The following is a 20,068-nucleotide window of genomic DNA, read 5'->3' as shown; positions in this document are numbered from 1 at the left end:
GGGGGCGGGATGTGGATGTCTAAGGTGATTAGCTTGTGGTCGGATCTGACTGAGGAATTGACCTCTGGTGTGGAACACTGGTCGCCCATGTTGGTAATGACCAGGTCTAGGATATTGCTACCCCTGGTGGGGGTGTAGATGAGTTAATCCAAGGCATTGGAGTTTATGAATTCCAGAAAACGTTGAGCAAAACAGTTAATGGTGGGATAGTTGAAATCGCCCATTATTAGGGTGTTTGGTTGTATCCTAATATTTTCCAGTGTATCAAGAAATGAGGAGTGGGTATCCTGGGGCATGGTGGGGGATCTGTAGCAAGTTACAATTTGGATTGCGGTCTTGCCCCAGAGTTAGTTGCACTTGGATAATCTTGGATGCATTATGCTGAGCAACTAGCCTGGAGGTGTGGATATCCTTAATGAATATGGACATGCCTCCGTCTTTAGTGTTTCAGTCCAGGTTAGGTGGCCGAAAGGTGTGGTAAGAATTATAGCCTGGTAATGCAAGGGTACTCTCTGGAGCCTTGAAGCACAAATGCCGATGTTCTCCATTTTAAGGAGTGCCTCGAGCGAATGTATTTTGAGGTTTAGACTTCTAGCATTACCCTCAGATTTTGCTTGCTTGTACCTGTTAAGGTGGTGAATTTGTCATTTGAACCTTGCTTAAAAAAGGCACTATAGGGGTGGCAAGAGCCTTAGCCAGTATCTGGAATCCCAAGGGCAACAGGTGCAGGCCATCTCTGGCAAAGCATTGTGGTCTGTTGATCATGACTGGCTTTGGCATATTGCTCTGAAGATGCATGATTTTGCAGTATTTCCAAGAGAACTTGATCTGGGAACTTGTAGTGCTTCATTTTAAAGCTGTCTAATTGGCCATTAATTTAAAATATAACTAGCAGAATTTAAATAACATGGACAGGAAATAGACCTTATAACTCAGAGAATGCCCTGTCTTTCAGGTAACCAAGAGATTCCAGAAGAAGAAATATCTTAAAAATCTGAACTGGCCGAGGTAGCAACCATAAAATTACAAGCCATTCATTTGCAGGTTTAGACCAGGAAGGGGGGCCCCCACTTCAGTTAAAGGAAATGTCTTTGTCTACCCTTGCCTCAGTCCAGTGGATTGTCTGAATCTTCTAGGAAGCTTTAGTGTGTTGCAGGAAGTAGTCTTTTGGAGTCTGAGGATGTTTTTATCTCGGTACTGAAAATTGGAGCATTACTGGATTAGACGTCTTGGTGATGTGTATTGTAAGAGATTCTGTCCAAGTATTACATTGCTGCAACACTTCCTTAGAGAAGGTACAGTGATGTAGATATTCATCATTAATAGTAGCTAAGAGAGGGGGTGGCCACGGTGGTGCAGCGGTTAGCGTTGCTGCCTCACTGCAAGAGGTTCTCCGTTTCAATCCTCAGCTGGGGTGCCTTCTGTGCGGAGTCTGCATGTCCTCCCTGTGGTTGCGTGCATTTCCTCCGGGTGCTCCGGTTTCCTCCCACATCCCAAAGATATGCTGTAGGTGGATTGGACACACTAAATTGGCCATAGGCATGAGTGCGTGGATGCGTGTGTGTGCCTTCTGTGGAAGGTTGGGCGCCGGGCTGGCAACTTGACACCGTAAAACTCCATTGCCAATCATGAGTGGACCGTGATCCGCTGTGGCGACCCCTAACCGGGAAAAGCCGAAAGAAGAAGAATATTAGCTCAGAGAGGCACTTTGTCCAATGGCCCACAGCTTTTCTTTTGAAGCACACTTCAGAATGTGCCTGCAGTTACGTTTTATATTTACTGAGCATGATAGGTAGTAGTTTCTACAGAAGATGGCATGAAGGGAGTATTAGCTCTTATGTGGGGAGCAAGCAAATTAATACTAGAGGTGTACTAGTGTGTGGTGGATGCCACATGCTACTAAAGAATGCACATCCTTCTGAAGAACCTGGCTTTCATCTAAGTGTCATTGAAGAATCTAAGCGCATGTGTTACACTGCTGCAAGAATCTTTGTCTCAGAGATCTTCTGTTTTATTTTATTTTGTTTTATTATTTTCTCAAGCACCTCACGCAAATTGTATTTTATTTGCATTTTGATGGCTGGCTAGATATCCGTGATCTTAATTTTTCTTTGGAGATTGTCTTGAGGAGAACTCTGAAGATAAGTACATTGGTGGTACAAGTTGCCCTAAGAATATTGTTAAAATTACAGTACTACATTGCTCAAAATATTGACAGTTTGAAGTTATTTTATTAGTTTAGGAATAATGTTCATTTAGTCTGACTAATGAGGTGTTAGAACTGCTTGATGGCTTCACTAATATATCAGCATCAAGCTCTTTTATAGTTTTCACTCCCGTAATCCCAATAGTAGCTACTCTCCTCATACTGCTTGCTGTCTTTGTGAATGTACAGATTCTGGCTTAGTACGTGCTATGCTATACCTTGCATATTATTGAAGATTATTTATTTGTTTTGTAAATATTTTCTAAATAGTGCTATTTTTTGTTATATTTTTTGGCTGTTATCCCACATTAAGGGTTTCATTCGGCTTCCTATTGAAATGCTGCTCGTCCAAATGTAGAGTCCCACCATGCTGTATAAAAGGACTGAGAGTGCAGGAGAAGAGGGAATGCTGAACATGGTTATTTTCCTTTAAATTCATTTTTTTGGAGGGGACAAGCCCCTCTCCACCCTTCAACCCCTCCCCTAAACATAAGTATACCAATTCCAAGATCATCACACCTCAGAGAAAAGGGAATATTCACAGAATTGGTAGTCCCAGACTTGGTATGTGTGAGTATGTATTTTCAACCATTCTTTTTCCATATGTTGGGACTTGGCAGGTTCTGACATTTGATATGGTCATTGTTCTATTCTCTTTCCTCTTCTTGTGTTGCACAGGAGGGATGCATACTGACGTGTCAGCATTAGATTTTTTTTTTTTTTTTTAACTGTTATAGTGCCTTGTTAGATCACTAAAGTTACTAGTCTTTTTAAAAAAAAAACATTTAGCTCAGTGCTGTTGGCTACTTGTAATGTTGGTGGTCTTGGTAGTTCAGTTCCTTGTACTTGTTTCCTGTTTAAGATTCTTTGTGTGTGTCTGTACACCTGCTTTGTGCTTGGAATAGAGATAGGTCATCCTGAAGAGAGTATCTATAAATGTGGGCAAAAGATTTCCATCACAAGACATCCATAAGCTGTGTTTGGTGTACTAGGAGCTAGAGCACCTTTTGGCTGATTGCTTGATCTGCAGGAATTTCAGTCCTCGGTCCCTTGTAGATCAAAAGAGCAGTTTAATTCTGTAGATTTTACTTTCTCCTGACCCATTCTGTGAAAAACTTAGGAAGTATGGAGAGAACAAAAAGAAAGAGATAAGGAAAGAGAGAAAAGAAAGTACTCTGAATGTTCAAAGAGGAAGGCAGAGGACACCAAAAGCACAAAGAACAGAGTCAGTTCCTCATTTCTCACTTGGAAATTTCACCATCAGCTGTGGCACAGTCAGAACCTATTGTGATCATGGATAAGTCACCTAAATGTTAGGTCAGCCAGCCTTCCTCCAATGGGGAATTTTCTTGAGTAATTGTCAGGCCTCCTTTGATTTCCTCCTTAAGGTCTTTCACAATTATGTCAGATCTTGATTGGGGATATATGAGGAATGCCTTTTTGAAGATAGATTGAGATATTCATCCCATTCCTCTTTGTTTCAAGAGTGGATCAGATTAGCCCCACCCTTCTTAGCTTTGCTGCTTCTCCAGTTTGTTTTGGCACCAGAGGTATCTGAGCTGAAACAAGTCCCACAGCCTGTGCACCCAGCGCCAGTTGATTCTTTAACTTCATCATCAGGGTCTTTGCATCAAATTCAGTTGACACCAAGACCCTCAAAATTGATTGTCGTAGGCCAGCCTTTCAATGCATAGTCTTTGGTGCCTAATTGTTGGATTCCATTTTCAATATCGTAAGCTTCTAACTTGGAGATGTTTGCACGAATCTCCTCTTTACCACCCAGTTTGCTGGTCTGTGACATTCCTTCCTTTGTGTTGCTTACATCCACCTTTTGCATGGGGGGGGGGTGGCATCTGCTGGGGGCTCCTTGATTCTTGACAGATTTGGGTTCGGTCTTTGAAGCTGTGGAGAGGATAATCACCTCTCCTCCAAGAGCATCAATACAGACTTCAGCCATGTCAGCTGCAGCCCTGGATACCGGGCAATCTGTGTCTCATTTTGTTCATCAGCCAGCCCAGGATCAGAGCAGAGTAGATCGCTTTGAAAAGCCTGCAGAGCTGCAGTTGGGGTCCTCTGTGGAGTTGGATTTCTTCCCTCCAGATGTTCCCTGAAGGAGAATGTGCAAACGAAGGTAAAATGACTCGCCTACAGAGTCTCTCATATCAAACACTGATTTGGATGAATAAACAGGCTCCTGTCAGTCCGCTCCTTTAGATGCCACATTGGGGAGATCCTTGAATTGATGTGACATAGGGAATCTTTGCCCACAGACCCACCCTGTCAACACTAAGAAGTCTTGCTTGATGTGTGCCACTTGCACCCTCAGCCTCCTGGCTGGCCTGTCCTGCATGACTGGTCCCCTTTTTCCACCCTGATCCCCCCCCCCCCGCCAAAGTTTTGGCCACTAGCAGGTGTTCTATCTCATTGATGAAAAGCATCTGAAAGATAAATTCATCCTGTATTAGAAAAAAAGGGCCATTCAGGAAGGCCCACAAGACCAGACAGACTCAAGATATTATTAAGCATTCTTTTTGATTGCAAAGAGCAGCAAGATCCTCAGACCCATTTTATACCTCGGCTACCTAAACCTGTATATAGTAAAGAGCCCCATCAGAATGGTTACATTGCAACTAATTTTGCTTTGTCTGCAGGAAATGATTGAATGTGCTGTGTTGATGTTCTTAATCCCTACTACCATATCAAGATAGAAAAGCCATTCAGAAAATTACTATGCTTCTGTCTTGGACCCAGTCATTTTAAGTTCAGAGCCCTGTCATTCTGTCTCGCCAAAGCCCCCGGACGTGTTCAGCAAGTGCATGGAGCTGTAGTTGCAGCCTGTCTGCAACTCAGGGGGACCCAAATGTTTCCATAGTTGTATGATTGGCTCCTCACTGCTATGACAAGATGGCCTCGTATCAAAGCCAAAGGCTACTTGCTTCAGCTATATCTATCCTTGGGTATTTCTGTGAATTAATAAACCGGATGTAGGCACTGGAGACCAAGCAGATCCAGCCACATTATTTAGTTTTATTTCTGTAAATTACAAGTCAAATCATTTGACTTTTCAGTCTGTATGATTTATCGGATGCTATTTGAACACAACAAAGTGCACAATACCTCTCCCACCAGAAAAGGACTCAATTCCCTCAAGAATGTAGTTCAACACTCATCACACACTACCCACAAAATTAGTTCTTCGGGTCCTTGGTTTGATGGAGTCCTCAATTATTGTTCAGTTTGCCTGATTTCAGATGACCACAAGCATTCTTCAGTGACTCATCAGAATTCAGTGGTCTTGGTCGTTAGATCACTCACTGGTTCCAAACATCATCACTCAGCTATGCAGGACTCATTTAGATAATTTGGAATGGTGGCTAGCTTCCAAGATACACATAGGAAGATCTCTCATCTTTCTACCACCTACAGCAATTGTTACAACAGACGCCTCCTTACTGGTGGGGGGCTGGGGCCGGGGCATTTGGAAAGGAAGATAGTTCAAGGAATTTGGAATCAAATAGAGGCCAGTCTTCCCATCAGTGTCCTGAAAGTGACAACAGTCTTTTTGTTACAGGAATCAGAACCTCTTACCAAGGAGTAAATTATGTCCAAACAGATATTTCTGTGGTGTGGTATTTGAGCAAGCAAAGAGGAACCAGATCTGACCTCCTGTGGCAGGAGGGACATATGAGGTAATGAGTGATTACTTCACATCATTTTCACAGAGCAACACACATTCCAGGAAAGGCCAGCTAAATTGTTGACAGGCTCAGTAGATCATTTCTTATGTCTTACAATTCCTCTGTCAATCCAGCAGTAGCTCAACAAATTTTCAGCTGCTAGAGCCAGCTTTGCTGCGATTTACTTGTCTCCAGGGCCAACACAAAATGCAGCAGGTACTTTTTCTTTGGTTTACCAGACTTACTTCATGCCTTTATTCTCCTCCCTTAATGTCTAGATTTGTACAGAAAGCTACAGGATGCAAAGCCGCAGTGATCCTCTTTGCAGTGTTTTGGCCTCTCTAAATCTGGTTCCCCTTGTTAAGGCCTTAACTCAAGAAGTACCTATGGCTTCTAGTCCAACACCTAAATCTTCTGTCTCACTTATCCGAATTTCTTCACCTTAAGTTGCACAACCATGGGTTAAGCACGTGGTTTCTCCAGTTCCCCTAATGGCCAAAGATGCTTCATCTCAGAGTGTCATGGGTATACTTTCTGTTTGTAGAAGAATTTACCCCCATGGCTTATTGCACAAAATAGAAACAGCTGTCTGTTTGGACATCCAGTCAAAGCATTGATCCCATTATTACACCTATCCTTAATGGTCTCTTTTTTATTAATCCAGTTGGCTTCTATCTCCAGCTCCAGCAATAGACTTGACTTACTTTCCATAGCTTTTCATAAGCTGTTCAAGGCCTTTTTAAAAGGCACCTTTCTCCTGTGTCGTCCGAAAAAAAATACGTTCCTCCTTAGGACCTTAACTTTGTTCTAGAACAGGGGTGTCCAACATGTGGCATAAGGGCTGCAAGTCAGCCCACTATAGAATTTTATCTGTCCTTTGATATGTCTTACAACAAACTGTTTTAAATGGACAGATGCATGTCTGACATGATAATGTGCCCCCCCCCCCAGATGTTGCTGTATGGTAAGTGGCCACTGAACAAAAAGTCCCATTGAGACAACTTTTTCTGCAGAGTCAAAATTTCTTTCTTGGAAAACCCTATTTTTGGTGGCTGTTGCTTCAGCTAGAATAAGTTCAGAATTACAGTCTAATTCTCCCCGTCTTATTCATAAGAACAAATATCCCTCCATATTAACACTTCATTTATTCCCAAGATTGCTTCAGAAATTAATTTGAACTAGTCAGTTGATTTGCTTGTTTTTTTTTTTCCAGACCATTCCAACTGAGGTGAGTATATCCTTCATATACTTGATGTACACAGCCAGCTAAGATTCTGTCTCCACAGAACTAAATCATTTAGAAAAGAGCTTTGCACAACAAAACGTCGTTATACAAACCAAAGGCTCATTCCTTGAGCTTTATAGCTATTTCAACTTTTTTCAGGAATTCCTCTGTGGATGAAATTAGTGCTGCAGCAACCTGGCCTGTGGTGCATACATTTGCCAGACATTACAAGCTAGATATAATATTTAGGGTTAAGGCTTCCTTCAGAGCCACAATTCTTAAGTGTTAACTGTTGTGATACCACCTGGGTTTATAGGTAGCTTGCGATTCTTAACCATTGGTCAGATCAGACGGGCCAGATGAGTATGATACATTAATTGAGTGCTTACCATGCAGCTGGATCCTTTCATCCAGGTCTGCCTGATGTATTATACCTCCCTCCATCCACTTTCCAAATTTTAATTTTTCTGATGGCCTGAAAGACCTTCCTTAAGCGCTTTAGTAATTTCCTTTTCCTTTGCAGCATTTGATACCTAGATAGGCAGCAAACCTGATCTGGGGAGAGTAGCTACACTGGAGGGTTATGTAAGGGAAAAGTTTAAAGGTGCTTGAGGTTTGAATACTAGTAATGCCCGACTGGAGCCAACAGGTGGCTCGAAGACCCCCATTAGTTGTATTGGATGGACCTGAATGAAAGGCTCCAGTGTTATTATAAGTATGTAACTGTCATTTCCTTTTGATGCATGAATAAGACTCATTATTTGGTTTGATTACTAGAACAGAGTTCAGGGTCCAGAACATTGTGGTCATAGTTGTTTTGTTTCCCTTAAGGATTGGGTAGAGCAAGCAAGTCTGAGAGCTCTCTGCAAGTTGTACTTAATTTGAATTGCTGTGTTTAGCTTGGTAGAAGATTACATATCAGCCATCGAAGGTGTCAAGAAGAACCTGATTCGTAAATCTGAACCTAAAAAGCTTACTTTTGTGGGTGAACTTTCTCATGGCCACTTCAGCCCAAAGATGGTAAGTTTCCTAATTATGTTTTTAGCATTACAGAGCCAGAAAGTTAAGTGCTTTCCATTGATGTTTTTATCTTGAAATGTTTTTGTCACAAATACTAATATTTATAAGAATCACTGCAGCAACATCACTGGTAATGCTTGGAATTTGGATGCAAGTTGATTACTGATCATCCTACCTGAATCCCAGAGCCCTGGGTATTTCTTGAGGGTGTGGTTTGCCCCCTTACGCTGAGGATGCGAATATGATATTCTCTAGAAAAGGGGGAGCAGCATACTCTGTCTTCAGTACTTGATTTGGTTGGTTTCGTCACAGTCTGGTAAGCAGCCAATTTGAGATTTTTCTCTGCCTGCTAATATTACAGTTGTGGCTTTGATTGTAAGTTGTTTTGTATTGATGACCTTTTTATAAGTTGTGTTTCTAGAGATTTTTGCTAAAGCTAATGACTTACATAACTGGTAAGGATCACCAGTGCATATCTTTGGGAGAATTACTTCACCAAAGGACTATCACTAAAAGCCATCTAGTGTTGCCTTCTGAAGATTATTTTTTATGTAGGAAGAAATCCCTGCTTTGTAGGACCTACAAACGTGATGCTTTTGTATAACACAAGAATCTACTGGCCTTAAGTCAAGGGATATCTATCCCTTCACTTGATGGGGAGCCTTTGTCTGGTAGCAGTTGCAAACAGAAAAAGGCAGAGCCACTGTAAAGTGAAAAAATCTAAAAAAAAATGTACTTGTGAAGTATTCTGTTGGCAGATGCTATGAGGCACAAAGAGACCTTATCACTCCCGTAAGGGCCGGAGGTTGTTGGCTGTGGGTCTATATTAGAACATTGTAGTATTACAACTTCGAATGTTATAATATCGAACCCTTTCACTCGAAACACCATAACATTGAACACTCAGAATAGCGAATTTTTTCCCAGGGAAAAAATTTGCTGTTCCAACAAACATACACACAACACAAGCACACCAAAATACATAATCCACGCACATACACTTCACAAAACCCTATACACCATTAGTTACCCACTTACCTTAACCCAACCCTAAGGTCCGTAACTACCGCACACTCACCTTACCCGCTCCTTAACCCTAAAGTCCCTATCGCACACTCACCTTACTCGCTCCCTAATCCTAAGGTCCCTATCGCACACTCTCCTTCATTTGCACACTTACCTTAACCCGGTCCGTAACCTTCGTTCCACAGTCGAAAAAGCGAAGCTGCAGAAATAGCCCACTGAATACTTTCCCTAGGAAAGTATTTGATGTTCTGCAGCTTCGCTATTTTCAGCATTCGATGCAAAGGGTTTGATATTATAACATTCAAAGTTGTAATACTTCAATGTTATAATATAGACCCATTGGTTGTGACGTGTACTCTAGCTACCCCAATTGTCTTTGTGCATTTAAAGGTTGTTAGTGTGTTAGCTCTATTCAGTTCTTTCCAGGCATTGATAAATATTTTATTTGTGCCACAGGTGGATACTGGTTCTAAGGTATTTGCAGAGGGTCATTCCAGGGTGCACACTGATTAAGGAATCCTTTTCTTCCTTCCATGTCTCCACCCTTTCTGTACAGGAACCTGAGGCTCTAGGTTAGCAGACCCTGATTTTCGTAGTGTTAAAAAGACCCACACTGGCTGAGCCTCTTGAGTTTATTTCCTGTGGGACAGATACCTGCCTTATGAGCATTCTCTTCTCCCGAACTCCTGGTTCGGTCCCAGACATTTTTGATTAAATACATTTTCTAGAAGAGTAAGTTGTAGCATGACAGAGCGTGCATGTCCCCTCATCTTCTTTTAGGGAAACCTTCACTCTCAGGTGCATCTCCTGTCTCTAGAAGGAAAAGGAAATATTACTGTTGAGTTCAAATGGCTGAATCAAATATCTGGAAGAAATCTACTGTGCATATTTCCTCCAGCTTTACTACTGTTTGATATACAGTGCAGATGAAGAAACATCACTTGCATATGGTTCTCCATGTGAGGGTCTCTCTTTTTGGGAGAAATTGAATTTGATGCAAGGATCCTTTCAGTGGAGAGGTAAAGAATTGAGAGTGTCTTACAAGAGGGAATTGTTGGACATTGAAACACTTAGAAGTCTAGAACCCTGTAGTGTCTCTGGCTTTTTGAAGACACTTAAGGATAGTTTACTGGAGCTGAACTGACAGTCTTTGTTTTTTAGGAAACCTACTAGATTTTACAGAGTGGAAAATAAATTAAAATGTCACTTCCGAAACCTTGTAGCAGATCATTTAGTTATTTTGCTAGATGCCACCAGAAGATCCAAACTGGTATCAGGTAATAGTCTTAGAAATGGCAAATAGTCATATCCTTGACAGGCTTAGGAAAGAACTCGGTGCTGCTTCACTGTGATAATAAAGGCTAAAACTTGCCCAAGTAATTTCCTCCCGTGGCAAAGGGCTGTGCTAAGAGAAATGGAAATGTACCTTCATTTTGCAGCCTTGTTTTAAACACACATTAAAAGTTTCTAAGAATGTATTGAAATGTTTTGAGCTGGGATACAGGATCTAGAGATATTAAGGCCTTGTTAAGTTTAATTCTGGTGGCTGCCAAAGAACTAGAAAATGGAAGTCACATTCTAAATAAACTGTATTTGATGTAACGCATATTATAACATGAATAAAAGAACTGGAAGTGGGATCTTTAGAAAAGGGAAGGAACAAATCACATACAAAAATGTAGATTGTGTGAACAATACATGCAGAATAATGTTTTGGAGAACTAAGTTTTAAGGGAAGGTTGGAATTGAGCAGTTTATGTAATGTACTATTGATAATTGTACAAAGGAATGTGTGTGTGTGTGTGTGTGTATATATATATATATATATATATATATATATGTGTGTGTGTGTGTGTGTGTGTGTGTGTATGTATGATGTGTAATGTCTAACTGTGAACATGTTAATATGGTTTGTGCTCTTTTGTATAAATAAATGTGTGTTTGCTTATGTCTGAAGTGATAATGCAGTAATGATGTTAAAATGTGTTGAAATGTGGTTATAACTCTATTGCCACATGCTCTAGGACAGCTGCTTCTGGTTCAGATTATGCTTAAGAATCCTGCCTTTAGTAGATTATAAAAGGCTAGTTTTTAAACATGTTTTTGTACAAGAACTGTTTGTTTAGGTTTCACTCTCAAGAACTTTTTAAGACTTTGAAGGAAAAAAAACAAAATTGTGCAGACAGTGAAGCAATTCATATGATGTTGTCTTCATTTGATCTTCAAGCTGTGGGTCTAGGCACTGACATCTGTGCCGTGCTGGCCATATCCAAGCTACAGTGCCGAAACTGAGCTTCTCCCCTATCCATAATGCCACTCTGTCCGTCACTACACCAGATCTCATTTGCTGCCATTCCAGCTAAAAACAGGTCATCTGAGCTCCGTCTTTGTTGTGAGTTTTTTGGCTATTTGTGAGAATCTTGTACTCTGGTACCGTTTTCAAAACTTTCCTGTTAGTTTCAGAACTTTTACCCTGCCCTTTGTGTTCTTCGTAGATAGCAGTTTTCATTGCTCTAAGTCTCTTCTGGGCAGATTCCCTTTCTGTCTTTCTGTTATGGCTGATAAGTCAGACAAGTCAGAGAAAGCTGCTGGTTTTAAAAAATGCACTGGGTGTGGGAACAAACTCCCACCTTCGGATGGTCAAACGTGTGTAGTATGTTTAGTTGTTCCTCAGACTCTGGATGCTCTGTTTGTGGGAGATTTTCATCCCGTACCTTTGCGGATAGACGCAGCAAGCTAAGGGTTTGTTACTCACTTCTTCTGGTATGGGCACAGGGACTCAACCTCCCGTTAAGTCGCCTGAGACTAAAAGCAAGGATGTCTATAAGAAAGCTAAGGGAGAGAGAAGGAGAGAGAGAGAGAGCGAGAAAAACCTAAAAGTGACCACAGGCCCTCAGAGAAGTGGAGACTTGCAGAATTGTCCCCTGCGCCTGGCGAACCTTCTCCCAAGATCAGGCCTAGGTTATCTTCCCCTCTAGTCTAGGTTCTCTCCTGAGCCTCCAGATTCAGCCTCGCCCAGGCACCACTCCCGGCCTGCTTATGTGGCTTCCTTTGCCAGGTCAATCCCATAGCTTATCTGAGAGAGAAGTGGACCACCTGATGACAGTTCTGTGGGCTCAGATCCAGCTGGGGGTCCTTCCCACAGGGAGTCACTCCCTTTCTGGATGTCCTACTTTCCTGAGCCCCAGGGCCTTGGGACCTTCAGATGTTGGAGTTGCTTGTGTCAACATTGTTGGTTTCTTCGCCACCCATGGCCTTGAGTTCCTTGGTCCCTTTCACTTCGGTGCTGGAGGGCTCTCGAGAGTCATAGTCTGCTCTGCGCAAATTCCGAGGGTTTGGTGTCGGCATTGAGGCTTTTGGTGCCTTCCTTTCCCGTCAGTGCTAAGCAGCTCAGCACAGAGTCCCCCATCAGTGCAGATGGGGTCTGGGCTTTCGGCTCTGCCGGTGTCCAGTGCCTCAGCACAGATACTTGCAACGCCGATCTCCCGCTCTCTCTTCTTCACCCGCCAAAGGCTCAAAAAACTCTCCCAGATGTTCTACCCACTTGCAGGAAGGCAGCCAAACTCTAAATTTCAAAGCTGCTCAACAAGTGAGTCATCCAGCCCGCCCCCCAGGACTATCCAGATCAGGTGTCTACTTAAGGTTCTTTTTGGTACCTAAAAAGACGGGGGGGACACAGACCGATCTTGGATCTCACCCGGTTGAACAGGTTTGTCACCAAGACAAAGTTCCGGATGGTTAAAATCGAGTCTCTTCTTCCTTACCTTCTGAAGGACTACTGGATTTGCTCGGTGGACCTCCAAGATGCTTACTGTCACATACAGATGGACCAGCGTCACAGGAAGTTCCTACGCTTCCAATCAGGAGCCAGACATCATCAGTTCAGGGTACTTCCATTTTGGCCTCACCACAGACCTCAAGGTGTTCACCAAGGTAGTAGCAGTACTCGCAGCATATCTCAGGCTGCAGGGGATACAGGTTTTCGCCTGCGTGGATGACTGGCTTCTAGATGCACCTGCCAAGCATCAGCTTCTTCAGGCCAGAGACCAGTTCCTTCAGTTAGCTTCGACCTTTGGCATCACGATAAATTTTCCCAAATTGAAATTGGAGCCTCTCCTTTCCTTGGAATTCATCACAGCGCTGTTGAATACGTCTCTGTGCAAGGTCTTTCTCACCAGCGACAGGATTCAGTCTCTTCAGGGGCAGGTGCTTGTTCTTCTGGGGATGCCTTTGCTGTCAGCTGCCCAAATCCTTCAAGCTCTGGGATCTGTGGCAGCAACCATTGTGATTTTACCCTTGGCAAGACTACACATGCAAGTTCTCCAGTGGACCCTATTGGTTCAGTGGTTGCTTCTGGACCACCCTCTGTCACATCCCATTTGGCTGTCCATACCCTGCAGGTCCTCCCTACTTTGGTGGTTGAACACTCAGAATTTAGCGGAAGGTCTATCTTTTGTGGCTCCCGCTCCTGTGGCCATGGTCACCTCTTGGCTCGGGTGGGGGGGCATTGGCTAAGACAAGACTGTTCAAGGAACGTGGTCAGTGTTTGAGACCAATCTACACATTAACGTTCTGGAGATGAGGGCAGTGCTCCTGACATTGCAGGCACTGCATTCATCTCTCTCGAGAGAGGAACAATTGCGATACAGACAAACATGGCTGTGGTCTGATATATAAAAAAAAAAAAAAAAACGGGAGAAACCTGATCTTGCCCCTCAGTCAAGAGTCCATGAGATTGTGGGAGGGGCATTATGGTTAGGGGAGGAGCTCAGTTTTGGCACCGTAGCTTGGATATGGCCAGCTCAACACCGATGTCAGTGCCTAGACCCACAGGTTGAAGACAAATGAAGAACAACAATATAGATGGAACGTTATGGTGAGTACATAACTTGTTTATTCTCTTCCCCAATTCCTAAATATTGTAAGAATTTCCTAACCAAGCAGTGGCCCTTTGGTAGGAAGTAAGACACACTCATAGCAATTCTTATGAATGAAGGATGTGATGTCAGTTTTCACCTTATCCTCACGGATGGGTTCGGATTCGACCCTGAAAACAACTCTGCCATTACCAACGCTCGTGGTCACAAACCTTGTTGGGCATCTCCCCTTTGCCCAGAATGCACCTCAGGCAATACCTCAGATCTCGTTTGCCACTTTGCGAAGAACGTTGGTTGTCTTTTGCTCTTGGACTTGCATAAGTGACTTTTTTGCTATTTTCTCCTATTATAATTTCGTATCCCTGTAGATGTTCATCGTGCATACAGCTGCAGTCATAACAGATGGGTTCTCCTGCCGTCAGGCGGGTCCTCGGTCGGCCGAATTCCAAAGTCTAGGTCCGGCGTCGGTTGTCGTCGCTTCTTCCCTGACGTCAGTGCGACAGGGGTATAAAAGAACCAGCCGACGCCATTTTCGCCAGTCTTTCTTGCCGTGCAGTGCCCGAAGCAGAAGCAGTTCGCAAGTGCCGGTCGGCCAGCTCCTGAAATTACGAAAATTTTGCAACCGAAGTCTTCTTGAAAGCTAAGTACCCCGTTGGGGAAACTTTTCTTGCCTCAGACCGATGTCAGACAAAGTTAATAATTGTATTTCATGTGGGAAGCAACTACCGCATAAGGATTTCCATTCCCTCTGTATTCCTTGTTTAGGCCCAGACCACGACGTCTCGGTCTGTCGCTTTTGTGCTACATTCAACAAACGCACCATTAAGCGTCGGGCGGAGTTCGCCCAGCATTATTTTGGCAAAAAGTTTAACTATATTATGTCGTCGGATACTCCGACTCCAGTTTTGTCTAAAAAGCACAAAGATAAGGACCGACACACGAGGTCCGCGGCCTCTACCGACACCACACCAAAGCCGACTACACGTGGTCCGGTTCTCAGCAAGGCGCCTATGCAGCCCCTGACTACCGACGACACTTCATTGGCGGTGTGGCTCCTCAGCCCACACCCCGACTACAGATACCGAAGCCACTCTTGGCGGTGAATCTCAAAATGTGGACAGGTCTACCTCTTCTCAAGGTGTCTTCAGACCTTCCTCTTCTTTTTCCATCAAGGCTTTCACTAAGTCTAAAGCAGTCATGCATTCTAAGAGATGAGCTACACAGGGCCCATCTCCAGGCCCCATGCCTAAAAAACAGATGCTTAAAATGGCTGAGGATTTAATTACTCTTATCAGGGGTTCTCAACCCCCCCCCCCCTGGACAAAAGGCCCAGAGTGGAGGAAGAATCCCCCTCCTCTGATCAGGGCTCCATTATATCAGAGCACTCTGATGAACAGGAACATTCTTACTCCCCTTTTGAAGACTCTGATGCAGAGGAGTTCATTCCCTCTGTATCCCCCCCAGAGGATTACTCATTTGGGGAAACTTTGCATACCTTAAGGGAACACTTCCACTGGGAAGGCCAAGATTATTCAGATTCCAAGAAAAGGCTTAGGGAATTTCTCTTGCTTCCTCAGCACAGGCCTCTGGTTATACCTCCTGTCTTGGACATACTAGATGATGTGTACTCGGAGGCCTGCCTTAACCCGGATTCTCTACCTCCAGCCCCAGTCAAGCCTGACAGGTACTACAGGGTTCCTGACTCACACCAATTTCTATACAAAAGCCATGCTGCTGACCCAGAAACTATCTCACAGGGCCCCAAGGGAATTAAGGCCTCCACTGCTAAAAATCCATTACCTTCCGAGAGAGATTCCAGATCCTTAGAAAGGTGGGGAAAAAAAGGTATATACCTCGGCCACCTTAACCATGAGGGCATTAAACTGTCAGTTCCATATGCTAAAGTACCAACAGTTTTTGTTATCACAATTGAGAAGTAAAATGTCACAACCTGAACAACCAGACTTGAAGGAGTTGCAGGATTTGATGCATAGTGCAGAACAAGTGGGTAAACAATACCCTACAATGTGGTTTTGATGCTCTAGAGGCCTCATGTAGAGCTGCTGTTACAGGATCAGTCATACGTAGACATGCCTGGCTCAAGGAACAAACCTTACCAGATCATGTCAAAGCTAAATTACTAGATGCCCCTCTACAAAAGGATGTATTATTTGGTGCTAATGCTGAGGAGGTATTAAGGAAAATGGAGGAAAAGGCTAAATCATTGCAAACAGTGAAAGATTTTCTACAGGTACAACCCCCACGTTTCAGTAGAAATTGGCCTTCCAAAAATTGGTCCTTTCCAGCCACGGACAGACCCCAAAGAGGTAGATACAGGCGCCCGAAGGGCAGAGGGAAAACCCAAGGATCGTTTAGAGGCAGACAATGGCAAGCTCCTACACAAAGAGGTGGTGAGGATAACTCGCAACCATTCAGAAAGCAAGCCCATTGACTTTCCCCTTTGCATGCCAAGCAAGACTCAAATGGCAGCACCCTTAGGCGGAAAACTGGCATTATTTTCAAAAAATTGGCATATTGTCACAAAAGACAAATGGATCCTGGACATTATAAACAGAGGCTACAGATTCCATTTTCACACCATTCCAAAAATGAGAGGCATGCCAAACCTGCCACACAATCAAAGGGCAGAGGCACAAAGACAAATTTCAGATCTCATAGACATGAAAGCTATTCAAGAGGTACCTACGCACGAACAAAGTCATGGTTTTTATTCCAGACTATTCCTGGTACCAAGGAAGGGAAAAGATTGGAGACCTATTTTGGACCTATCCATCCTAAACACATTCCTACTCGTACCAAAATTCAAGATGCTCACTCTACAGCAGCTTCTTCCCATGCTGGGCAAGGAATCTTGGCTGGTAACATTGGACCTCAAGGAGGCATACCTGCATGATCCAATCAGACAAAATTGCAGAAGATACCTCAGATTTCTTGCAGGTTCAACCCATTATCAATTCTCTGTATTGCCCTTTGGCTTAACTTCTGCGCCCAGAGTATTCACGAAATGCCTGACATCAGTAATTGCCTACTGCAGACTTCAAGGGATACAAATATACCCCTATTTGGACGACTGCCTGATCCAAGCGGACAGCAAGCACATTCTTCTGAAACATCTGGTTTATGTAATAATGTTGAATTCTCTGGGATACACAGTCAACAAAAGGAAATCAAGGCTAATACCCTCTCGGAAAATAATTTTCCTGGGTGCCAACTTAGACACAAACACCCAGATGGCCTACCTCACGCCAGAGAAGCAGGGGCAACTAACTCAATACATCAGAACACTAGCAAATTGCACCAGGCTGACTGCAAGGAAAATCCTGCAGGCTCTGAGATTCATGGCATCTTGCATCTTACTAATCCCATCTGCAAAGCTGCATATGAGGAAACTTCAATGGTACCTGAAAAACCTATGGTCTCAACACAGCCACAGTTTGGAAACAATAATACCACTAATTCCATGTCTTCAAAAGGAATTTCTGTGGTGGGCTCAAGCATGCCAAACAAACAGGGTCTCCCATTCAGCAAGCCTCAAGCAAATCAAGTCATCAAAACATACCCCTCGGAATACGCCTGGGGGCGCACATGACAGATCGGTGCATTCAGGGCAAATGGTCCCAAAAAGAAAAGCACCTTCACATCAATCAAAAGGAAATGCTAGCAGTAATAAATGCTATTATAGCTTTCAAAGACCTTCTGCAACCAGGTCAACTATTGATAAGGACGGACAACACCACAGTAATGTGGTACATAAACAAACAGGGAGGAACACATTCATACCCCCTATGCAGACTGGCCATGTCACTTTGGAACATGGTCCTGGACTTACAAATCGAACTACAAGCACAGTACTTGCCAGGCAAGGAAAACACGCTGGCAGACAACCTAAGCAGAAATATGACAGATCCACACGAATGAAAGTTGCAGCCTCAAGTTTTTACAGAGATAATTCAAGCATGGGGAAGGCCAGACATAGATCTCTTTGCCTCCCACAAAAATCACCAATTGACAAAATTCTGCTCAAGAAATTTTCATCTAAAAGCCTGGAGAGTGGACGCTCTCTCTTTCAGTTGGACATCAATGACAGTTTATGCCTTCCCACCTCTTCCTCTGCTGCCCAAAGTTCTATTAAAAACCAGAGCAGACAGACCAAAGATGATTCTCATTGCTCCAGACTGGCCAAGACAACACTGGTACCCACTCCTGAGGAGCCTGACGCATTCCCCACCATGGACCCTGCCTTTAATGCCTCTTCTTCTGACTCAGCACAGCTTCAAAACTCTTCACGGTCAGCTAAAAACACTCAATCTAGCCGCATGGAAGATTCCTTAGCATCACAACAGACCCTACTCTCCAATGAGGTGCAGGATGTCATTTTGGAGGCCAGAAGGCCGTCTACTAGAAAAGCTTACTCTGCAAAATGGAAACGGTTTTGTGTCTGGAATGAGAAAAAGGGCCAGGATCCTGGAAAACTGAATTTACCTCAAATATTACAGTATCTAGCTGAGCTGCTAACCAGTGGACTTTCATTCTTCTCCATCAAAATCCATGCCTCAGCCATTTCTGCAGAATACAACACTGATCCACCCTTATTCTCTCACCCCCTCTTAAGACAGTTCCTCAGAGGGGCTAAGAATCTAAAACCCCCAAGGAAACAACCAATACCTGCTTGGGATCTCAATTTCATTCTAGAAAAGCTGACCTTGCCTCCGTTTGAGCCAGCTGCCTCATCAGATTTGCAATATTTGTCCTGGAAAACAGCTTTCCTTCTGGCTATTACCTCAGCTCATAGGGTTCGGAACTACAAGCTCTCATGGCTGTGCAGCCTTTTATCATCTTCCATCAGGACAGAGTTTCCTTACGAACCAACCCGTCCTTTATGCCAAAAGTGGTATCTAGGGTAGCTTTGAATCAGGCTATACACTTACCTACCTTTTATCCTAATCCTCAAAACAAAGGGGAGAGATTACTACATTCCTTGGACATCCACAGACAACTGCGTTATTATTTGGACAGAACAAAACCTTTCAGAAAATCAGAACAGCTCTTTGTGTCCTTTGCTATAGGAGCTCAAGGAAAGCCAATTTCCAAACAGACAATCTCAAAGTGGATAGCCCACTGCATACATTTTTGCTATTCTTTTCATGGCAAAACTGTACCTACAGGCATCAGATCTCACTCCACAAGGGCCATGGCTACCTCTGCAGCTTTCCTCAGAGGAGTTCCTACCAAAGATATTTTGGAAGCAGCCACTTGGAGTTCTGTGCATACCTTCTCCAAGCACTACCACCTTCCATTATACTCCAAATCTAGAACGGGCTTTGCCACTGCAGTCTTGCAGGGCATTCTGGCTCCTCCTAGTTCCACCTAGTGCCTACCACCCCTTTCTTAGCTTTGGGATTCTACCCATCTGTTATGACTGCAGCTGTATGCACGATGAATATAGTACAGTTTTGTACCTACCATGAATGTAGATGTTCGAGTGCTGATACAGCTGCAGTCCAGGTTTCCCTCCCTCCTTCCCTTCTTGGGACAGGCCTATTGGCTAACACCTCCTCATGCAACCTGATTGAGGTATTCATTCCTGATGTATTTGCTTGCACTACTGTATTTTGATTATATGGCATTGCTTTATTACACAAACTTATGTATTGCCTTCCTTCTGGGGGGCACCTGACATCTGGGGCAAGAAAAACTGAAGAAAATGGCGTTGGCTGGTTCTTTTATACCCCTGTCGCACTGACGTCAGGGAAGAAGCGACTACAACAGACGCCGGACCTAGACTTTGGAATTCGGCCGACCGAGGACCCGCCTGACGGCAGGAGAACCCATCTGTTATGACTGCAGCTGTATTAGCACTCGAACATCTACATTTATGGTAGGTACAAAACTCTACTTTCTACTTTCTGAAGTTAGTTGACTCTTAGTTATCCTCTGGAACCCCTATTTTCTCAAATTTTTTGCCTATTTTTCTACCTATTTAGGTAATTTTCCCTACCATTGTTCGTTGGCCATT

At 43.6% G+C, this 20,068-nt stretch overlaps 1 protein-coding gene across 4 annotated transcripts in view; it reads left to right on the top strand.

Annotated features, from left to right (window-relative positions):
* Positions 1-20,068, top strand: part of MAN1B1 (mannosidase alpha class 1B member 1) — a 1,711,419-nt gene that overhangs the window by 1,157,004 nt on the left and 534,347 nt on the right. For all 4 annotated transcript variants that reach the window (XM_044058051.1, XM_044058053.1, XM_044058050.1 and 1 more), the window contains exon 11: positions 8,008-8,128. In XM_044058051.1, the coding sequence (XP_043913986.1) occupies positions 8,008-8,128 (121 nt within the window). The remainder of the gene's footprint in view (positions 1-8,007; positions 8,129-20,068) is intronic.

Source organism: Protopterus annectens, chromosome 16.part0 (genome assembly GCF_019279795.1).
Source record: "Protopterus annectens isolate FY-2018-M chromosome 16.part0, PAN1.0, whole genome shotgun sequence".
NCBI classification, from domain to species: Eukaryota; Metazoa; Chordata; order Ceratodontiformes; family Protopteridae; genus Protopterus; species Protopterus annectens.
The sequence above is the reverse complement of the archived record's forward strand: the minus strand, read 5'-3'. Positions and strand labels throughout refer to the sequence as shown.